Here is a 23,317-nt window from a genome sequence, read left to right as displayed (position 1 = left end):
CATCTTACCCAAAAAAAGAAAAAAACCATACTAAATGTGTTATACAAGGCAGGGATTTGTATAATAATGGATTTCCTCAATTATATGGAAGGTGCAAACAGTACTGTCACATTAGTGATTTAATGGAGTAGATCATACTCGTTGATAATGTCAATTATGGCTCTGCATGGCAAGTGTGGGTTAGATTTTTAAATGGTTAAAATCTGTAGGTTCCAATGCGAGGAGTTGAAGACGGAGGACTCGAGGAAGAGACAATAGAAGATCTATTAACTATTCAATTAGATTCCTCATTTTCAGTAGGGTTTGATTTTTATATGCATTTTAGAAATAGATATATGGAAACCCTGAGATTAGAAATCAAGGAAGAGCGAAGTCTTCGCAGGAGAAGTGAAAATCCACGCAGCCCACTAGCTCAAAATATCTTCTTCTTCTTCTTCTTCTTTTAAAGTTGACTTTCAAGTATGATCGATGTTACCAAAGACAGAAACGATTCGAAGTTCATTTCGAATCGCATATGTTGGAAGTACCTATTGCCGACTCGATCGTCTCTCTCTCTTCCAAAGAACCTTATAAATAGAGGGTAGGTCTTGGTTCCTTGATATCTATCACAAGTTGGAGAGAAAGAGAGAGACACAGAGAGAGAGAGAGAGAGAGAGAGAGAAGAGCTCTCCAGGAGGAAAAAGAAAAAATGCAGCAAGCACAAGCCATTTGCACTTCACAGCAGCACTTCTCTATCTTTGGAAATGGCCGGAATCTGTCACACGTAAGAGCTCCAGCAACAAAACTCAGGCGAACATCAATCTCCGCAGTGGCGGCGCCACCACGTCCATCTCAGGAAGTGACACACTCTATGCCACCGGAGAAGATGGAGGTGTTCAGATCTCTTGATAAGTGGGCAACTGAAGCCATCCTTCCTATGTTAAAGCCAGTGGAGCAATCATGGCAGCCACACGATTTCCTGCCGGACTCAACCCAACCGTCCGATACATTCATGGACCAGGTACGGGCCTTACGTGAACAAACCTCAGGGTTGCCGGAAGATTACTTGGTGGTGTTGGTGGGTGATATGGTCACTGAAGAAGCTCTTCCTACTTACATGTCCATGCTGAACCGGTTCGATGGGGTTACCGATGAGACCGGAGCGAGCCCAGACCCTTGGTCCGTTTGGACCAGGTGTTGGACCGCTGAAGAGAACCGTCATGGTGATCTTCTCAAGACCTACCTTTACCTATCCGGCCGCGTAGACATGCCTGCGGTGGAGCGTACGATCCAGTACCTCATCGGTGCAGGAATGAACACTGGACTGGAGAACAACCCTTACTTGGGATTCGTGTACACGTCATTCCAGGAGAGAGCAACATTCGTATCGCACGGCAACACTGCAAGGTTGGCGAAGGAGCACGGAGATACGGCGCTTGCGCGTATATGTGGGATCATAGCATCAGACGAGAAGCGACATGAGAATGCTTATAGCAAGATTGTGGAGAAGCTTCTAGAAGTGGACCCCAGTGATACCATGCTTGCCATCTCTGATATGATGCATAAGAACATCACCATGCCTGCACATCTGATGTATGATGGTCGGGACCCACATATTTTCCATCACTTCTCTGCTGTTGCACAGAGACTCGGTGTCTACACGGCCAAGGACTATGCAGACATTTTGGAATTCCTGGTTGCCAGATGGAAGCTTGAGAAGCTGCAAGGTTTGAGTAGCTCTGCTCAGCAAGCGCAGGATTTTGTGTGTGGGTTGGCACCTAGGCTTAGAAAGCTACAAGAGCGAGCTGATCAGAAGGCTCGGAAGCTTCCACCACAGAGTGTGGGGATCAGCTGGGTTTTCAACAAGGAGGTTACTTTGTAAGATGCATCGTGATACACCATAACTTCTCCAATTTCTTGAATATTTGTTAATACCAAAAAGTCAAGAGAATAATATAAATATGTAAACACTATAAGGCTTTGTTTGATTGGTAAGTTATTATTTATGGAATTGATTACATAAAATGGAAGGGATGAGAATGTATTCCGAAAATGCAAACGGAATTTTTTATCCAAATCAAGTTTTTGTTTTGTCAAAATATTCATGTAAAGTTTTACTTTTTTTAAAGTATTTGTTTTTGCAATGTGAAATTTTACCTTAAGAAACTGTCTAAATAAAATTTTACATCAGAACAAACAGAGCATTCCATGAAATTTATACTCTTCATTTTCTTCATTCTATGATGAGGTTTTTAAAAGAAATCCTTCTTTCTCTTGAAGTAATCATGGATCCTTATAAGTTGGAAAAAGAAAAAAAAAAAAAAAAAAATTCATAGATCCTTATAAGCTTTATCAAGCGTGTTTGGTTGCTCTCCTTGGACATAGCATGATATTATTTTTGAGACCACTCAGTACTATTTAATATATTGATGAACCTTGAAAGTATCGACTGTGGTTCATCTTCTTTTGTGGTTGTACTGTTATTTTTTTTCGTCATTTTCAATCTTTGTCTACATCATTTTCTGTGGCTGTTGGATTCAATCAAAAGAAACTCTTTTTCATACTTGGTGGAGTTTGAATTCATCTACCTCAAAGTGGTGGTACCAACCGATACCTTTAGAGTGAAGGCGCTTTTAGAGTAAGGAAGAAATATTTGCTTTGAATGTGAATAACACGGAAAAATACCATGAGGACGTCTCAGATTTTCTTCTTTTATTTTTTTAATCAAATAAAAGACTTAAAAACCTCAAAAACCTAAGATTCGTGCGTAAGGTGAGAGTCCTCTTGTTGTCTTTATTGTGTGTAAGGACATTTTGGTATTTTTCTTGAATAGAGACAGGAAGAATTATGACCATACCTTGTTTCTTCATCTCACAATGAAACCATTTTTGCTTAGAAATCGGCATAATCCATGGATGAACTATGTAAATGTTCTCTTACGTACTTTTCTTTTACGAAAGATTTTATACTAATATACTTTGACCTGTTGATACCTTTAGAATTAAGGCATTTCCAGAATAAGAAAGAAGATATACTTGCTTTGAATGCAAATAACATGGCAAAATACTTGGAGGACCTCTCGCATTTTCTTTTTCTTCGTCTTTTTTTTAATCAAATAAAAGACTTTAAAACCTCAAAAACCTGAGTTTCTTGTGCTTGGGTCCCATACATATTTCGAGAAGAGTTTAATTTAATACCCACATATAATATAGGAAAAGCCCTATGCCTTGCTTAAGGCGGGAATCTTCTTGTTGTCTTTATTGTGCATAACGACATTTTAACATTTTTTTTGTTTAATAAAAACGGAAGAAAATGAATTAGAACCCTACCTTGTTTCTTCATCTCATAATAAAACCACTTTTGCTTAGCAACGAGCATAGTTTGTGGATGAACCGCGTAAATCTTATCTTACATACTTCTCTTATATGAAACAGTTTTTATAATAATACGTTGACCCCTGCTGATTTCATTCATTGTTGTATTCAAATCTTGCTAGTTAATGTATTTGAAAATTGAAATGCTATGACTCATGATTAGCTAATAAATTATAAAGAAAATTATTTTAATTTCCTCATGCATGCATGGAAATCGTGTACTAAAGAAACTGTACTACTGAATACCTAAAAATGAAGGAACCCCATAAGTCAAGAGGTGCGAAGTCAAGGAAATTTCTACCAAAAAAAAACTGAGTCAAGGAACCGCAAAGACTCATTTAATCTTCCTTCAAAATTTCGATATTATCAAAGGTACACTTGACCCTCTAGTCGATGTATGTGGACAAAAAGACTGATTCAAATTATACTTGTAAAGCTACTGCAAAACTAATCCATCTTCCTAGCTTTCTTTCTACTATGGAATCTATTCTTATAATGCATATCCGTGGTAATGAAAATCAATTTTCATTATGAAAAATATTACTCATTTGGGGTTTTAACAGCATTTGAATAACTATTTTCTAATCTCGGGTGTTGTTCAGAATTTTGAAATCTTCGAAATGACTAGTTATAGGCTCCAAATTGTTGGGGTCTTGTCTCACTATTATGAGTAATATATTTTTTTTAAGAGCAGTGGATAGAAAATGGCTATGGATTGTGTCAGTTCTTCTTCTTCGTCGTAGTGAAACACCATCTTTGTTTCGATTGTGAATATAGTTTTTAGGTGAACCACTTAAATTTCTTGTATTTTATGTTTTTGCTCTATTATTTTTAACAATATCAATGTGTCTAATGAAAATGGATAATTTTCAATTGGACCCTCTGAGGCATGATTTGATCAGATTTGCTCTTTACATCAAAACCTTCTTAGAACACTATCAGTTCGTTAATGGATATGGTTAGTTTAATAGATTTTTCATCACTCAATATATGTATTTTAAGACATAATTTCTTCAGTTTGAATTTATATTATTAGTTCGTTAAAGCTACCTTTTGTTGAACCTTTCATCACCTACTCTTGACTTGCTCTTGCTTCACTGGTCTGATCGAGATTCGCATCTCACGATTTTGCACGCAGTTTCATTAAAAAAAACCATTGGCTTCCGTGTTTGAAAACCATTATATATTTCGGTGCATGTCATGATTCAAGTGTGACTATGATCCATTCAAGGCTATACTCCATTAGACCAACACCTCATGCTCAGTCAAATCAATTACAACAAAAATAAAATTGCGATCAATTGAATAAAACCGGCATTCTTGACCCGCTACTGTTCTTGCTTTACTTGACCTTATCAAAAGCCAATATAATACTACTCTTCAGTAGAAAAATGATGAGGTTGGTAGATACCCAGAAAATACTAAAGTTTATAGAAGTCAATGAATCAAATCCTGCAGATGTTAATGTGACAATCTTCGATGTTACCAAAGAACACTTGAACCAGTGGCCCATCTAAGTGGACCTATTCAAACCAGATTAAAGACAAAGCTGCCTACTACTCTCTCTCTCTCTACATATGTGCTTATAAATAATGGGTTGGTCTTCCTTTCCTGGTATCTCTCACAAGCACTCAGTTTTACACATTCCAAGCAGCAAGAAGGCAAGAAGGCAAGAAGGCAAGAAGGCGAAAGCAAGAAGAGAACTCTTCAAAGGGAGAAAAATGCAGCAAGTAAAGACAATTTGCAATGCACAGCAGTTCTCCGTTGCCGGAAACTGCCGTAGTCTGCCACATTGTCATGTAAGGACAACGGCGGCGGTGGGTTCGAAGTTCCGGCGACAATCGATATCGGCGGTGGCTTCGCCACCACATCAACGAGGAACAGTAACACATTCGATGCCACCGGAGAAGTTGGAGGCGTTGAGATCACTTGACAATTGGGCCGGAGAAACCCTCCTTCCCATGTTAAAGCCAGTGGATAAATGCTGGCAGCCACACGATTTCCTCCGGACTCATCCCAACCGTCCGATTCATTCATGGACCAAGTACGGGCCTTACGTGAACAAACCTCAGGGTTGCCGGACGATTACTTGGTGGTGCTGGTGGGTGATATGGTCACTGAAGAAGCTCTTCCTACTTACATGTCCATGCTGAACCGGTTCGATGGGGTTTCTGATGAGACCGGAGCTAGTCCTGACCCATGGTCTGTTTGGACCAGGTGTTGGACCGCTGAAGAGAACCGGCATGGTGATCTTCTCAAAACCTACCTTTACCTGTCTGGCCGCGTAAACATGCCGGCAGTGGAGCGTTCGATCCAGTACCTCATCGGTGCAGGGATGGACACTGGACTTGAGAACAACCCTTACTTGGGATTCGTCTACACATCATTCCAGGAGAGAGCAACATTCGTATCACACGGCAACACTGCAAGGTTGGCGAAGGAGCATGGAGATATGGCACTTGCGCGTATATGTGGGATCATAGCATCAGACGAGAAGCGACATGAGAATGCTTATAGCAAGATTGTGGAGAAGCTCCTAGAAGTGGATCCCAGTGATACTATGATTGCCATCTCTGATATGATGCATAAGAACATCACCATGCCTGCACATTTGGTGTATGATGGTCAAGATCCACATCTGTTTCATCACTTCTCTGCTGTTGCACAGAGACTTGGTGTCTACACAGCCAAGGACTATGCAGACATATTGGAGTTCTTGGTTGAGAGATGGGAGCTGGAGAAGCTGGAGGGTTTGAACAGTTCTGCTCAACAAGCACAGGATTTCGTGTGTGGGTTGGCACCCAGACTTCGAAAGCTGCAAGAAAGAGCTGATCAGAGGGCTAAGAAGATGCAGCCGCAGAGTGTTGGGTTCAGCTGGATTTTCAACAAGGAAGTAACTTTGTGATCAGAGATGCATGCACGGGAGAATCTTCACTATTCCATTTTTTTTAATGTTAATATTATTCTTATAGTATGATAGAATGTATTTAATGGGTGTTGTGACAATAAAGAAAGTTATCAGAAACTTGGCATTCAGGATTGTGACAATTCTCTATAATTTTTTTTTCTGCATTCCCTGTAATCCATTTCACCTGGGCCCAAATGACCAATGATTCCTACAATTATAGCTTTGTTTTCAACATCTTAATTAAGGATGTCAATTCATAAAATGTTAAGATTAGTATGATTTCCTTTTGGAGTGGAAGACAAAAAAGTGAAATCAAGACCTGAGTATCTTAAAACTTCAAATTCATTATTATTATTATTATTATTATTATTATTTTTAGTAGAAAGAAATACTTTATTAAAGAGAATAAACATGACTACAATGAAGACTTAAAGCATCAAACAACATAAGCCACCAAACATGAAGAGAGGGTGTGTAAAGGTAAAGAAAAGCCTCCTGAGTCAAAGTTCCTTCCTTAGCCAAAGCATTTGCAAATATATTTGCTTTCCTTTGCACATGATTGAAGGAGATTTATACAGACAAGGTTGTCATGCTAAGGATTTTGAGATAATGAAAAAAACCTTCAAAGGTGTCTTGGATGGATGTTTTCAAAGGATTGCTATTGACGCTGATTATCACTTTCGATTTTCACCTGAGTTAAAGAAGATCTTGAACCCATATTAGAGCATGTCACATAGTCAGCGCCTCCAGAGTGAGAACATCATTCGATTGATCGCCACAACCAAAGCTAAACAACATCTTGCCCATATGATCGCACCAATTCCTCCACACCTTGCTAAAAGCTTCTTTTTTTAAAGAAAGATCCATCAACATTAATTTTGGTGATATAGTTGAGGTTCTCACCCATTTGATAAATCTGGGAGGCGAGGTTGAGCTGTCTTCAAAGATGCATTCAAAATGTAAAATTGAAGGCCATTTATTTGAAATCTAAGATGTGTGATTGAGTTATTAGAGGTCGTATCCAATTGTGTCATATAGGATTTTTATAGTAGCCATAAAACAATCAAATTCTCTGAGACTCTCACAACATCAACTTCTGATAGCTATTGTGTTACTAGCTGCTTAACTGTTTCGACAATCGACCTACCTGCAGCCATCACAGGGTATTGCAAGGCACCCTAGACTTGACTGGCATAGGATCATTGCAAAAAAATGTGACCCGGAGATGTATCAAATGCCCCCACGCACAAAGGAGGCATAAAGAAGAGCAAGAGCAACCTCTAAAAGAGAGTAAAGAAGCATGAGGGGAGTGTCTGATGTATTAGCTTCCACAGAAAATGAGTAACACGCGGAGGTATAGGTATTTGCCATAATTGCTGCCAAAGAGTAGGAGAAATATGTTGATTACTACTTCCATGAACTTGGTAATGCAAGCCTGTAAGTGGATCAAACCAAAAAGTCCCTTGAAGAAGTCCTGTACCATATGATTCGATCATCATTAGCCAATCGAGGAATTAGAATGGCTATAATTTTTGCTACTATATGGCTAGGCCATCAGGTATGCAAGAGTTCCCGATTCCAAGTATTAGAACAAGTATCAATCAAGTGAGCTACCTTAGTAGGTCCATGTGTGGCATATGGATAACAGCCAATATGAGGCAAAGAATCAAAAATCTAATTTGATGTCCATAGATTTATCATATGATCATTCCCAACCTGTAAGAACATCCCTTGCTTTATGATATCTCGCCCAATCAAGATAGATCACCAACCCCATAAATTTTACGGTTGTGGTTGCACGTCCAAGAAGAATTTATGTTTGTAGTACTTTTGTGTCATTAATTTCTCCCACATAAAAGGTGGATGTAGAAGCAACTTCCATGCTTTCCGAGACAGAAACGCTAGGTTAAAAGCATGAAGGTTTCAAAAATTAAAACCACTTTCATATTTTGGAGAACAAATAGCATTGCCAATCCACTGTATGCATTCTTAATCTTAAACAAGATAGGAGGTTAGGTTTCGATATTAAAAAGACAAGAATGATGTGTCACCTTTTCAAGAGAAGCATTTTTCTTTTTCTTTCTTGTGAGTATTCCTTAAAGTGGGCTCCGGACTCGTTAGGGGATAACACTTGATAGTGGGTCCCACAAGAGCCCTCCTAAGATTTTTACTTTTAATCTTTTAATATTTACAAGTGGGTCCACTATCTATTGTGGGGTTCAAAACTATCAAGAGATCACATTGTTCTCCCTTGATGAGGATGTGGTTTAGACTCCAAAACTATGTTAAAATATTTAGTCATTTCAAAATGGCAAAAAAAATATAAGAAACATGTCGGATTGCGGGAAAACATCCTCCAGTGTACACAATAGTGCACATATATACTAAATAAGTAGCTGAAAAAGCAAGAAATTACAAGATTATTTTGAACTTTTAAAATTTAAAATTAAACTTTTAATATCAATCATTTATTTGATATAAAAAGTACAATGCCGTGCATATAGAGATATGTGAACAGTAAAGAAATTTTTTCGTCGAATAATACACCCATGTGTTTTGGCCTGTTTCTGTTCAAAATATTAAAAAACAAAAAAGACAAGAAATATGACATTACCACTCAACCCCTTATTATCAAATCACATTGAATATATTCATTTTCAATATGGTTTCTTTTCTCGACTCCCCAACATACACTTAAAAGTTTATTTTTTGGTAGATCATACCCTTAAAAGTTGCTCCACACTTTCTTATTCTTCTTCTTTTAATTTTTTTTAGGTCATCCGAACTTCATTCAAAGTGAATAGAATAATTTTTAAGTTATTCTTCTTCTTTTAATTTTTTTAGGTCATCCAAACTTCATTCAAAGTGAATAGAATAAATTTTTAGTAAAGATTGGTCATTATTTAAGAAGGCTGCCTTACTGTTGCGGATAAAATATTACTGAACTGGGTCCATCTTCAGTTCAGTCTTTAACCTCGGTCGAAGACGGCCTGACCTCACAGTCAGGTTCGGCTATCACGGTCAGGATCGGCCATCATGGTAGCGTGATGAGGAAGGAACCTTATGGTTCCAAGGATAAGCACAATCCCGAGAAATTCAGGATACGTGATTGAGTTATATATGGTTACAACTACCTTCAAAGGTGGCCTCCTGACCTAGGGTCAGCCCACGTTTAACTTTGTTTTGCAGATCATTCATCAGCGATCTAAAGGCTGAGCAAATTTTGGACGCATCACTTAGTGTTAGGGTTAGGGTTTAAGCACGAGGTTGCCTAAATCATTACACCCTGAGTATCTAGTTTGGAATACCCAGACCGCTGCTTCCAACTATTATTTATAGTATAAATACTGAAGTTTATTGGTAATTGGACTCTCCTACAAAGACCTATTACACTGTTAGATCGTAACTAATCTGATGGCTTATATTAGAACATAAGTTGAGTATGACTTAAATACCTCAACAATAAGTTAGATATAACTTGAGTACCTCAACAGAAGTTGGGTATGACTTAAATACCTAAGCACTTAGTTGCTCTACACTTTCAAAGATTCCAAAGAGAATTTCGTCCTTCCTTTCTTCGTTTTTATACTAAAAAGGGAATCTCATGAAAGGAAATCGTGGGGTTACAAATCCACGGGCGTTGGGAAAACAGAAAGTGGAAACAGAAAGCCAGAAAGACAAACTGTGTTTTCTATTAAACCAAACAACAGCCCCTCTCTCTCTCTCTCTCTCTGCTTCTGACTTCTGAGCAGTCTTCGTTCACCATGAGTCTCTGTGGATTGAAACTCGACTCAAACCCTATCTCAATTCCCCAGAAAATCTTCTATAATGCAAATGTTGAAGGAGGGAGGTCTCTTCTGCGACTTCCCTCTGCTTCTAAGAGCTTTCGAAAGGTAGTTAGTTGCTCTGCAAAAGCTGTGACTTCTTCGTCTCCGGTAGGAGTGGCTCTGAGGACGGAAGATGTTCCGGAACGAATTGAATTACTTACTCAGGTTTCGGGTGTTTTGGGTTCTCAATGGGGTGATGAAGGAAAAGGGAAGCTTGTTGATATCTTGGCTGGGCATTTTGATATCGTGGCTCGCTGTCAGGTATAATCTACTATATTTTCATCCCAATTTTTATTTTATTTTGGGTATATATTACTCCTTCCACTGATTTAAGTTGTCGAGTTTCTGATTCGCTTGTCTGAATCTCTGTCAAAGATTAGATTTTTTTCTTTTTTTTGGTTGTATAACGAAGCCTCTTCTAGCTGTTCTTGGAAGCGATGGATCATATTATGCAATGGCATTGTTATTTGAAAATTTTTGTTAAAATTTGTTCTTGTATCACTGGCAGCAAGTATGTTTTGTCATATTGATCATTTGTATTTCCTATAAGGTTGTGATTACTATCACAAGCTCTCCATATTAAAAATCCCTTCATCTGGACTGTTCAATCTTGAAGTGTAAAAACAACTGCTTATTTTTCTTTGGCGATTTGGTTGGGAACACCATTAACTTTTTACTTCACACACTTCAACCTTCCCTTGTATTTTCCCCTTGAAGTTCTTCACCTTCAGAGTTAGTGAATTTCAATCCCCTCAATTCCAGACTTTATGACCACGAATGTCCTCGTTTCCACATAAACATCACATGGTTCACCTCTTGCTAATTGTTTGATAACTTCGATTCCTATGCAACTGACAGCATTTACTCAATAGAACTAAAGAGTGGCAGAAATTAGTCTCACCTTCGAATCTGATAACCTGGAATTAGTCTTCTTGCTGAACAACTGGGATAAGCCGATTCCAATATGCATCCAACCCGTTATTGAACACATTAGATTTCTCATTCCAAGGTTCAATTTGTGTATTTTTTTTCTTTTGTTTCTAGGGAAGCCAATGCTGTGGCTGATCACCTAGCCTGGTTGGCATTGTCAATGCAGTCAATGACAAATTGGCTGGTTATTGAACAACAATGGCAGAAACAATTTTGGCACTTTTATAATCCTGACCCCATCCCTCTATTTTATCTTCGAATGGATTATTTGTGAAGGATGCAATCTGCTCTATTTAAAATCATACTTGTTATTAGTCCCAAACTGTGCATTCTTTCTCTGCACTTCTCCTAGAGTCATTTTAGGCATATACATGAACTCTCTTAATTCTTCCAATCTAAGTCTGTTACTGCCTGTTGCTGGATCCTTCAATGGCCTCCACTGCACATATTAATACCAGTCTCAAATGATTTATCTCACAACTTATCATTTATTGAACCTTGCTTCTAAGGTAGAACTAGTTTTTGCATTCTGTATTTTGTCTTTTCAAGTTTTACTACTCATCCTTCCATTCAGAAATTTTGTCTTTTTTTTTTTTTTTTTTTTTTTTTTTTGGGGGGGGGGGGGTTCAAAACAATAAACCATGACTAGTTTGTCCAAACTGAATTATATCTGTATAATATTGGAAATTAAGAAAGGAGTTTTTTTAATTCTTCCAAATGGTATACAGCTGATTATTTAGCTTTAGTTAAGCAAATACTTTATTTGTGGGGAACAGGTTTTCAACCTCCATAGTTAAATAGACAGATCTCTCATGAATTAGTGAAGCAATGTTTTCCAAATCTCTCATGGATTATTAGAAAAGAAATGAATGGGAAGCCAACTTGTGCTAGTCCTCGCAGACAACTGAAAGAGCCCCACGTGCCTTCACCTCTCTGTAATTAAGTTCCCAAACAAATGGTCTATATACTGTGTTTCTCAAAATTATGAGGTTGTATTTATGACATTCAAGCCTAGTCCTTCATCCAAGCGTCTAAAATATTGGTTTATTTTGGGGCTGCCATCTTATATGATTCTTGTAGAATTGTTTCATGAAATTAATTAGGAAGATTATGTTACCAAGGTTTATTTTTTATTTTTATGGCTATGTAGGTGTTGTAATCAGCCCAGCCCATCTTGTCTCTTTGATTATGTGGAATTCTCACCTTAGAACCTTCTCTAATTTGATTGTAAACATGTTGTTCTTTCTTGATGTAAGGGTGGAGCAAATGCAGGGCACACTATTTATAATTCCGAGGGTAAGAAATTTGCCCTTCACCTTGTTCCCTCAGGAATCCTCAATGAGGAAACCCTTTGTATTATTGGGAATGGAGTTGTGGTTCATCTACCAGGACTTTTCAAAGAAATTGATGGTCTTGAGTCTAATGGCATCTCATGTGAGGGTAGGATATTGGTATCGGATCGTGCACACTTGTTGTTTGATTTCCACCAAGAGGTAGATGGGCTTAGAGAATATGAGCTTGGTAGTTCATTTATTGGGACAACCAAGAGAGGAATTGGACCTTGTTACTCAAGCAAGATGATTCGAAATGGTATCCGGGTAGGTGATCTGAGGCACATGGATACTTTCCCACAGAAGCTTGATCTTTTACTGTCGGATGCTGCTTCAAGATTCCAAGGATTTGATTATGGCCCTAACATGCTCAAGGAAGAAGTGGATCGCTACAAGAGGTTTGCTGAGCGATTGGAACCCTATATTGCTGATACAGTCCACTTTGTGAACGAATCCATCTCACAGAAGAAGAAAATACTGGTTGAAGGTGGTCAGGCAACCATGTTGGATATTGACTTTGGAACATACCCATTTGTCACTTCCTCTAGCCCATCTGCTGGTGGGATATGTACCGGGCTTGGCATTGCACCAAGAGTCCTTGGTGATCTTATTGGAGTGGTAAGTGGATTATCTCCCTGTAGATGGGTGAAATACCATGGCATCATGGGATCATAGAAGTTCCTAACCTTTTAATTAAACATAACTCTGCAGGTAAAAGCCTACACAACAAGAGTTGGTTCAGGTCCTTTCCCAACAGAGATCTTAGATATAGATGGAGACCGCCTTAGGTTGAAGGGGAAAGAGTTTGGTACAACCACAAATCGTCCTCGACGTTGTGGCTGGCTTGATATTGTCGCGTTGAAGTATTGCTGTCAGATTAACGGTTTCTCCTCTCTCAATCTCACCAAGCTTGATGTACTCACGGATGTTAAAGAAATTAAATTGGGGGTCGGCTATAGATTTGCTGATGGCACACCAATCAAGTCATTCCCTGCAGATCTAACTGTTCTTGAGCAAATAAAGGTAAGTTTTTAAGACTAAATACTCGTATGGAGGTGCTTATTTAGCTGCTCATTGTTCAATATCTTCTCATTGTTCAAATCTAACCGTTCTTGATGGATTTGTTTGTGTTTATGCATATGCAGGTTGATTATGAAGTTTCACCTGGGTGGCAAGATGATATCTCTAAAGTTAGAAGATACACTGATCTTCCAATCGCAGCCCGCCGTTATGTGGAAAAGATTGAAGAACTAGTTGGTGTACCAATCCATTACATTGGGGTTGGACCCGGCCGTGATGATCTCATATTTAAGTGAATTCTTTGAATTTTATTTCCATGCAGATGACAATGGACGTAAGACTATTTTTAAGAAAAATAATTTATGGGACCTTCAGTAGCTTTTATACCTAGATTATGTTCTGTTTCTAAAGATTGTTATTGCACTGTGCTTTTAAGCTGTAACCCTTAATCATAGATATAATATTTTATTTCAGTGGCATTCAACTCTCATAAGTTGGAGCAACATACATGGTATCTTTGAACTTATTTCTGTATTATCTTCATATTACAAGGTTGATGAAAATATTAATATTAGAAACCCAAATGGTCAATTGAAAAATGAATCATGGAGAATCTCAACTGGGCATGCTTGGTATGGATTTTCTGTAATCTTTTCTAATCCAAACAAAGCCTTTGTGTACATGTTATTTATGGATCTCCATGCATCTTATAAAGTAACCTTCTTGTTGAAAATCCAGCTGAACCCAACACTCTGTGGCTGCTTCTTCTTGGCCGTCCGATCAGATCGCTCTTGTAGCTTCCGAAGCCTGGGTGCTAACCCACACACGAAATCCTGCGCTTGTTGAGCAGAACTGCTCAAACCCTCCAGCTTCTCCAGCTTCCATCTTTCAACCAGGAATTCCAGTATGTCTACATAGTCCTTGGCCGTGTAGACACCAAGTCTCTGTGCAACAGCAGAGAAGTGACGGAACAGATGTGGATCATGACCATCATACATCAAATGTGCAGGCATGGTGATGTTCTTATGCATCATGTCAGAGATGGCCAACATGGTATCACTGGGGTCCACTTCTAGCAGCTTCTCCACAATCTTAGTGTATGCATTCTCATGTCGCTTCTCGTCTGATGCAATGATCCCACATATACGCGCAAGCGCCGTATCTCCGTGCTCCTTCGCCAACCTTGCAGTGTTGCCGTGCGATACGAATGTTGCTCTCTCTTGGAATGATGTGTACACGAATCCCAAGTAAGGGTTGTTCTCCAATCCAGTGTTCATCCCTGCACCGATGAGGTACTGGATCGTACGCTCCACCGCTGGCATGTCTACGCGGCCGGACAGGTAAAGGTAGGTCTTGAGAAGATCACCATGCCGGTTCTCTTCAGCGGTCCAACACCTGGTCCAAACAGACCATGAGTCAGTACTGGACCCGGTCTCGTCCAAAACCCCATCGAACCGGTTCAGCATGGACATGTACGTAGGGAGAGCTTCTTCAGTGATCATATCACCCACCAACGCCACCAAGTAATCTTCCGGCAACCCGGAGGTTTGTTCACGTAAGGCCCGTACTTGGTCCATGAATGAATCCGACGGTTGGGTTGAGTCCGGCAGGAAATCGTGTGGCTGCCATGATTCCTCTACTGGTTTTAACAAAGGGAGGATGGCTTCAGTTGCCCACTTATCAAGAGATTTGAACACCTCCACCTTCTCCGGTGGCATAGAGTGTGTCACTACCTCACATGACCGTGGTGGCACCGCCACTGCAAAGATTGATGTTCGCCGGAATCTGAAAGTGGTTGGGGTTCTTACATGACTGTATGAAAGATTCCGGCAGCTTCTGTGGATGGAGAAGAGGTGCTGTGGATTGCAAATGGCCTGGGCTTGCTGCATTTTGCTCTTTTAGACGAGTTTGTATGTGTGGCTCTCTATAGTTTCAGGAGCTATTAGAAAGGGAGGACCTTGACCCTCTATTTATAGGATTCTAAGAAGAGAGAAATGTTTAATTTGATTTTTACCTTGATAATATCGAATATTTGGATGTGTAAGTTTTTTTTTATTATTTTGGAAATCTCATTAATTGCAGTTTTTTTTTAGCAGGCAATACATGTGCACTAGGTCAAGCCTTGGAAATTTATTTTTTTTGAATTTTTTGGGTTCCAACATTCATTGAGTTTGGATGCTTACATGAATATAAGGTCATTTATGTGGTGAGAACATTGAATGTAATCAATCTAGTTTCAATCAGTATATATCAATTAATCCACATGACTGGTTGATATTTAACATATCTTGGCATGTCTTGTTTGAAGGCAGGATATCTAGTTTATAATTTTAGTCATGATTGAACAAATGATGAGGTGGTGAAACTTGATAATAAGGAGATTTCTCAAAGTGATTATTTTAAGTACCTAGGTTAAATCATAAATAAAGATGTGATATAGAGAATGATATTTACCAACGAATTAGAATATGGTGGATGTAGTGGAGAGATGCATCTGTGGTCTTGTATGGTTGATGTATTCCATTAAAGTTTAAAGGAAAATTCTATAGAACCATCATTCGACTAGCTATGATGTAAGGTGTAGAGTGTTGGGCTGTTAAAAGGAATCATATAGATAAACTTAATGTAACAGAAATGAGGATGCTAAGATGGATGAGTGACAAAACTAGGAATGATAAGATAAGGAAATATCATATTAGAGTTGGTTTGGAAGTTGCTCCTATAAATGATAAGCTTTGAGAAAGCTATTTGAGGTGGCACGAACATGTTCAACGGAGATCGATAAATGCCTATGTATAGAGAAGTGATATAATCTAGATTGAAGAAACTAGAAGAGATAGGGGTAGACCTAAGATAACCTTAAAAGAAATAGTGAGAAAGGATATGCATAGTTTAAGTCTTGTATCTAGCATGATCTCAAACAAAACTGATTGGAAGACAATAATCCATTTAGCTGACCCCATTTAGTTGGGACAAAGCTTATAGAAGAAAATTTCTTTTTTTCTTTCTCAAAGTCTATGCAAGTTTTTAAGAATCAATGAATTTTAACTGAACCACATAGCGAGGATCAAGGTACAACCTTTTGTGAATTTCGGCCATTTCGGTGAAAGGAGAATTGAAACGATGAACGAAATTCGAATTTGCAATATAGAACTGAATTTTGACTGAACCACATATGGGATCACGGTAGAATCTTTTTTTTTTTTCTTCTTTTTCGGGGAGGGGAATTAAAGCGATGCGAATGCAATCGATCCCCATATTTTAGTGATTTCTCGCGATTTTTAGGTGATTTCTCTCGCAATTCTATTATGGAATCTTTAAGGTCAATGGACAATCTTACCAATTCTATCCCAATAATTCAAGTTTCAAAAAGCAAAGTGCCAAATGTGGTTAACAAGGAGAATCTATATAGAATAATTTCTAGAAACAATTCAAATTAGGAAGACATATACTATAGCAAGATCTTCAAGATCAATGAACAATCTTATCAATTATATTCCAGTGTTTTAGGCCTTAAAAGTCAACATGCCAAATGTTGTTAGTGGAAGAATATATACATGAAAGAATTTATGGAAACAATTTAAATTATGAAAGGATTCTGTAATGGAATTTTTAAGGTTAACCGATAACCTCTCAAATTGTGTTTGAATGATTTAAGCCTCAAAAGGTAATATGTTAAATGTGTTTATGAAAGAGAATTTATATGGAAGAATTTATAAAAAATAATTCAAATTTACCAAATATTGTCATCAAATTAGGGTAGACACTAAGTTTGGGCCCAAATGACCAAATAATAACCTCCCAAAATGGGAGTCAAGATTTGCCGAAACAATGGCCAAATCTCGCCTAAATTTAGGCAAGATTTCGCCAGTTCGCCGATTTGCCAGGTAAAGAACCGATGAACTTTGCCGAACTTTCATTCCTTGGCAAGGATTAGGTGAGATTAAAAGACAAGAATTTAAATGGGTTCAACTGCTTAGGTGAGCAAGATGTCCCTCAAAGACCTGATGATAAAGCTTTTCTTTGGATACATCTGAGATTTTCCACAAGAAATATTTGCATATTGGCTTACTCTTAAGTTTTCTATAGAGAACAAAACCTTACTTTCCTCTCACGTAACACGTTGATACTCCAAAAATAAACATACCATTTCTGTTCAGGCATTTAAGTTTGCATTTGTTTGACCTCTCATCATTTTTTGGGGTCATTACCTAATCTTTCTATCATACAGATATTAGGGTTTGCTTATAAGTGTGTGACTAATATCTAATTTAGATCTGTCTTCTTTTGTATTCATATAGATAATATAAACTATGTTGAAATATTTCTATAAAACATATACCTCTTCTTTCACATTGTAGTGCTATCTCTGTCTCAGTGTTATGTTTTCGCCATATACATAACACTGAGGCAGAGATAGCACTACAGTGTGAAAGAAGAGGTATATGTTTCACCGAAATATTTCAACATAGTTTATATTATCTATATGAACACCAAACGAAGATAGATTTAAACCAGATCTAGTCACACACTTAAAATCAAACCCTATATCTCTATGATAGAAAAATTAGGTAATGACTCCAAAAAATGATGAGAGGTCAAAAAAATGCAAACTTAAATGCCTGAACACCAACGGTAAGTTTATTTTTTGAGTGTCAAGGTGTTACGTGAGAGGAAAGTAATGTTTTGTCCTCTTATGGAAAACTTAAGAGTAAGCCAATATGCAAATATTTCTTGTGGAAAATCTCATATATATCCAAAGAGAAGCTTTATTGTCAGGTTTTGATGGGCATCTTGCTCACCTAACCACTTGGACCGATCCAAATTCTTTGGTCTTTTCACCTCATCCAATCTTCGCTACGTGGTTCATACTGTAGTGCTATCTCTGTCTTAGTGTTTTGTTTTTTTTTTTCTGTGTCAAGGTTTAAGTATTCCATGATACCATACGATACTAGTCGATACATATCTATATTTGACCCAACCGATACGATACATCTTGATACGTCTCTCTATTAATTTACATTACAATACATTAGCTAGAGCGATACAATACTCGATACAGGACGATACGTCTCTTAAAATCACCTGACCGATACAATACTCGATACTAATACTTTAAACCTTGGCCCTAATAATGTGTTTTAACTTTCTTTTATTTGTTAGTGTGCACTTTTAGTTTTTCACACAACCTCCACAATTCATAGCCTTGGATTTGCCATGGAGAGTTGTTTTTATTTATTTATTTTTTAAGGTATTTTTGTGCCTTCACCACCGCCATTTATTGATCTACAACTACTTGAAGCATATGCATGAACCGCAGCTAGTAAGAACAAGAACACATGTTACCCAACTCGAAATAGTCTCGTTCTTTAATCTTTATATATAACTCTTCACTCATCATTAGTTAAGACTTCCAACTAAAATTAGGTGATCTGAAGATTGCACAAAAAGTGTTCGATGAAATGACATAGAGCAATGCTATTTTCAGGTGTTTGGTGCTTCATGAGAATCTATATCATCTATTTGTATGTTCCTGAAAAATAAGTCTTAACAAGGTGGTTGGATTGACAATTGTAAGCTATTAAGTTATTGCATTTGAATTCATGTTTTGGCAAATAGAACCGGAAGCTGGAACCCAAGTTTGAGAATTTTTTTTTATTATGTTATTGATAAAGGAAAATTTGTATCGAACTGGGTCTACCATCGGTTTGGTCCTTAACTCTTGTCGAATGCGGCTCAACCATGGTCGGGTCCGAATATCCAGTCAAGATCGGCCTTGAGTTTGAACCAAACAATTTCTTAAGAAGGAATGAATGTTATGGCTAAGGATAAAGCGTAATCCCGAAGATTTCGAGGAGCACGATTGAGTTATAAACGACAACTACCACTGTGCGAAATGGACGATAGTGTTAATCATGGTAACTGATATTATACGGAGTGAAGGGTTGTGCCAAGGAATGTAACTACTCTCATCCCTTAAAAAAGGAATAAACCCTAGGATCGAACGACTCATCAGAAGAAGACAAATGAATCCAACGGTTGGAGAATCGAAAGTAAAACCATATAAAAAAATAATCAACACACAGTGGAGGTATCTGAATCGTTTCGTTCTACTATTATACTCAATTCAAGCTCTGCAATTTGCCAGAGCATTGTGATCAGTTTTATTACTGACTTCTGCAGAGGTGGCTTTTTGACTCCAAGGTCAGGCATGACTAATACAGTTTTGCATGTCAATCATTAGGAATCTAGAGGCTAATCAGATTTTGCACACATCAATTATTTTTATATTTATGTTGAGGCTTGCGTGCTTGACTAGTCGAATTCGATCTATATGTACCAAGGTGAATAGTATTAACACGTGGTCGGCTACAATTTAACATAGTGGCTTTTATTATTATCATCGATATAATTGTGTTCAATACAAGATGGAAATTCTATTGATTACATCAGTGATTGAATTTCATTACGTCCAAAAAAGAATTTGCACGAATAACTATAATTTAATCTATATTGAAGAAATAAAAAAATTGGAATTATGCAAAATGATATGTACGTTTTTGTCGTCTCGTTTATGTTTTTCATGTAGCATTCATTGAATGACTGTATGGAATTACGTTGATATTTTCACATTATACGTAATATAGAAAACATCTCTATTTTTCTCCCTTAGGGTTCAATTTGTCTTTGATCATCAAATGAAATGTGAATAACTAATATAGAAAACATATCAATTTTTCTCCCTGGAGATTTTTAGAATTATCACTGCTTAGCTTTCAATTTGCCTATGATCATCAAATGAAATGCAAATAATCCAACGTCCTCTCTTTGAAACAAGAGGTACTTTTAGATCTATCGGTGCTTCAAACCTCATATCAAGTATGGCCTCAATCAATAAAGCTAATTAGAAGATAATGATCCATGTAATCTCTTCCTTGAGAAATTTTCAGTATCACCACCTAAGTCAACCCCCCCCCCCCCAAAATATTATTACCACTCCTTGAGTTATCTAATTTATTAATCCAACCCCTTATTACTAAGTGATGTTAATTTTTATTTTTTCCATTGCCATTAATATCCCCACATTCTAATCGAAAAAGATGGCAATGGAGAAGAAAACAAAAAATTTCATGCGAGAATAGGAATCATGAAGATGCAACAATTAATAGAAGAAGATGAGTGTTTGCAGGTGGTAGAGGAAGACAAAGACGAATTGAGCGTAGGGTTTATGGTTCATGGGTATTCTTGTCTTTTTGAAAAGTTAGGTTTGCTTACATCAACACTTAATTTTGATTTCTTAACAGTAAATGATGTATATTAGAACGCAACCTTCATGTATTAGTAAACAACTTACAACTTACAAGTTTTTTCAGGATTTGATGTTCTGGCCAAATTACGTGCTTCTTGACTACATCCTCAAGATAGATATTTTGTATATGATCTAATTTAAATATTTCATCAAGAGAAGTTGAACCCATGATCTCTTCTTCACTAAGAGGTGTTGGCCATTGTTAACTGAGCAACCCTTTGATGATAAACTTTATAAACTTTGCAAGTGCGACACACAAACACCTCTTAATTGAGTTTTATTCTTGGTTAATTGGGCCTGGCAACTCATTAGAAAAAGTTTGGCCCACCAATAGCCCAATAATAACTAGATGATTTTTTTTGTTCTGTACATAAACAGGGGGGGCAAAGACCCAAGAGAAAAAAGAACTACTCAACAGAGACTTAAGATAACTCGGCTTGCATCAGTGATCATATAATAAAGAACATCAGTGCATGATCACTTTAAGACATATAATAAAGAACATCAGTGCATGATCACTTTAAGACCCAAAGGTGGATCCATAATAAAGAACGCTAAAGCTCCCTCAAAACCAAGGAGGAGGAAATTCAGTGTATAGAATGAACACGAAAATGAGTTTATATAGAGTCCCAAAGGGGGTGGGTGAAAGGGTAAGGTCACCTCTTTTTGTGAGGGTACCTTTCATCTCAACTCCCTTCAGGAAGGTACCTATTCAGGTGACCTCCCTGCAGGAGAGTGCCTATCTAATGGCATCTCCACGTATTCACCCAAGTCCCAAGTCATATATATTTATTAATATTTATATATATATCTATACTCATGGTAGGGTCACAACAGGATTCATGTTCGGTTCGTGTCACCCAAATTAATAATACATGGGCTCTTACTATATATAAACCATATAACCAGATCCTCTTAACCCGATGTGGGACTAAATAAAACCATGGATAAAAGACACGATTAAAACAGATATTTATATAAAATAACATTAATAAATTTTAAACATATTTACAGCATCCACTAATCTAGCAGGCAAACCACCCAAGGTCTTACTAATGAAGAGGCAAATAATTGCCTTTATAATCAGACTCCACGACCAAGCATACCCTTTAAGTTTCTTCAAAGAAAATTGGAGAAGTTATTGATTGTTTATTGGATAAGAGAGAAGCTATTGTAAGTGAGATGGTTTTAGGGCACTTCATAGGTTAAAAGGCATCGATATTAGGATTTGGGGTGTGATTCCACAATATATTGTGGCTTATAAGAATATTAATTTAGATATGATGTACTTAATCATGGAGATTCTTACTCTGAGTGGTAGCCACGTATTCACTTGCATTTATTTATTTATTTTACTTATCATATTAAATTTTTGGAGCAAAGGTAGCTCTATTTATTCAAAAAATAAAAATTACAATCTATAATATTTCTTGCCAGCAGTATCAACTCGTAGATTAATCAAGAGAGCTATCGGAAGAATAGATGGATTAAAGTTAATTTTATTGATAATTGAACAAATCCAGCCAAGAAATCCGCACATCCCTCACATGATGATCAAAAGAACATCTTTGAAATTGTGATGCTAATCTTCAAATATCACAAATCAATCGGCAACATACCAAGGCACCTGTAATCATGAAAATAACAGTTTTTGAATCCGATCGAAGTTGTATATGCATAAAGTTTAGGGTAGTGTACCCGTAATTCGCAAATAAGTTTGTTTTTAAGTAAAAGAGTTTCGCTAATGATGAAAAAGAATTTGAATTTTGTATTCATATGGGTTTTGACAGAAGAAGATTTGAATTCTTTGCACATAAATGTGTTTTGTTAAAAAATTATGTTGCAAAGATGTAGTTGACTAAAAGTCTCATCTAAGTCCCACCATACCCCTAAAATGTAGTCGAGGTGCGCATAAATTGGTTCAAATGATCATCAATTCATATATACTATTATATTAATAATAATAATAATAATAATAATAATAATAATAATAAAATTATTATTATTATTATTATTTAATATCATACATCAAAATTATAAAAAAAAAAAAATTCACCACCATGATATGATACCATTATCACCACCTCTCCACCACTATGGCCCCTATTTCAATACTAGCACCACCACCACCCTATAAAATAAGATGGGTCCAACGTGTTGTATAGTATTACTTAGTCGAGTAATTTTTTTTTTTAAATAATTCATGTTCTCCCATGAATGAGCTCAACATATGGTTTTGTGTATAAACAGTAATTCTTTTAATTGAAATTTTTAAAAATCTAGCTCAAGCACCCAGTGCTGACCATCTAGAGGAGTGAGGGGATGGACGGAAAGACTACCCCAACAGAGAGGACATGGATTCAAGAAACATTCTCCAATTGTCAAATGAGCCGCTTGAATGATATTCTCTATCTCAAATGAATTTTCAAGTAATATTTTTGAGTACCTGGCCCTAGCCTTGATTGACCCTATACTTGACCCTGGCTCTATTTTTGTCCATGTTCCTAATTCATTGAGATCAAACATTAAGGAAAAATTCGGGACAAAATCCAGGCCAAAATCAAGGCTAGAGTCAGGACAAAAAATCAGGGACAGATCAAGACAGGCTCACCCTTGGCCCTAGTCACTGCCATAATATT

General features: G+C 37.3%; 1 protein-coding gene and 3 pseudogenes across 1 annotated transcript; 3 read left to right on the top strand and 1 right to left on the bottom strand.

Moving 5' to 3' along the window:
* Nucleotides 1-495: 495 nt before the first annotated feature.
* LOC149000998 (stearoyl-[acyl-carrier-protein] 9-desaturase 6, chloroplastic pseudogene) lies at nt 496-2,095 on the top strand (annotated as a pseudogene).
* A 2,888-nt stretch (nt 2,096-4,983) lies between these two features.
* LOC149000997 (stearoyl-[acyl-carrier-protein] 9-desaturase 6, chloroplastic pseudogene) lies at nt 4,984-6,582 on the top strand (annotated as a pseudogene).
* Nucleotides 6,583-9,899: 3,317 nt separating this feature from the next.
* LOC149000996 (adenylosuccinate synthetase 2, chloroplastic-like) lies at nt 9,900-13,957 on the top strand. The gene is made up of 4 exons (XM_089140429.1): nt 9,900-10,349; nt 12,275-12,967; nt 13,061-13,372; nt 13,495-13,957. Exons 1-4 carry the CDS (start codon nt 10,026-10,028, stop codon nt 13,663-13,665), a joined length of 1,500 nt encoding a protein of 499 aa, XP_088996555.1. The 5' UTR covers nt 9,900-10,025; the 3' UTR covers nt 13,666-13,957.
* Nucleotides 13,958-14,076: 119 nt separating this feature from the next.
* LOC149000995 (stearoyl-[acyl-carrier-protein] 9-desaturase 6, chloroplastic pseudogene) lies at nt 14,077-15,277 on the bottom strand (annotated as a pseudogene).
* Between the last annotated feature and the right edge of the window lie 8,040 nt (nt 15,278-23,317).

This window comes from Hakea prostrata, chromosome 11, assembly GCF_041222555.1.
Source record: "Hakea prostrata isolate BN-2017 chromosome 11, UWA_Hpros_2, whole genome shotgun sequence".
Lineage (NCBI taxonomy): Eukaryota > Viridiplantae > Streptophyta > Magnoliopsida > Proteales > Proteaceae > Hakea > Hakea prostrata.
Note: the sequence above shows the minus strand (reverse complement) of the source record. Positions and strands in the feature narration are given on the sequence as shown.

Coding starts and splice junctions, on each gene's coding strand:
- LOC149000996 (XM_089140429.1), top strand. CDS start 10,026: ATGAGTCTCTGTGGATTGAAACTCGACTCAAACCCTATCTCAATTCCC. Junction 10,350..12,274: donor ATATCGTGGCTCGCTGTCAG/GTATAATCTACT, acceptor TCTTGATGTAAG/GGTGGAGCAAATGCAGGGCA. Junction 13,373..13,494: donor CTGTTCTTGAGCAAATAAAG/GTAAGTTTTTAA, acceptor ATGCATATGCAG/GTTGATTATGAAGTTTCACC.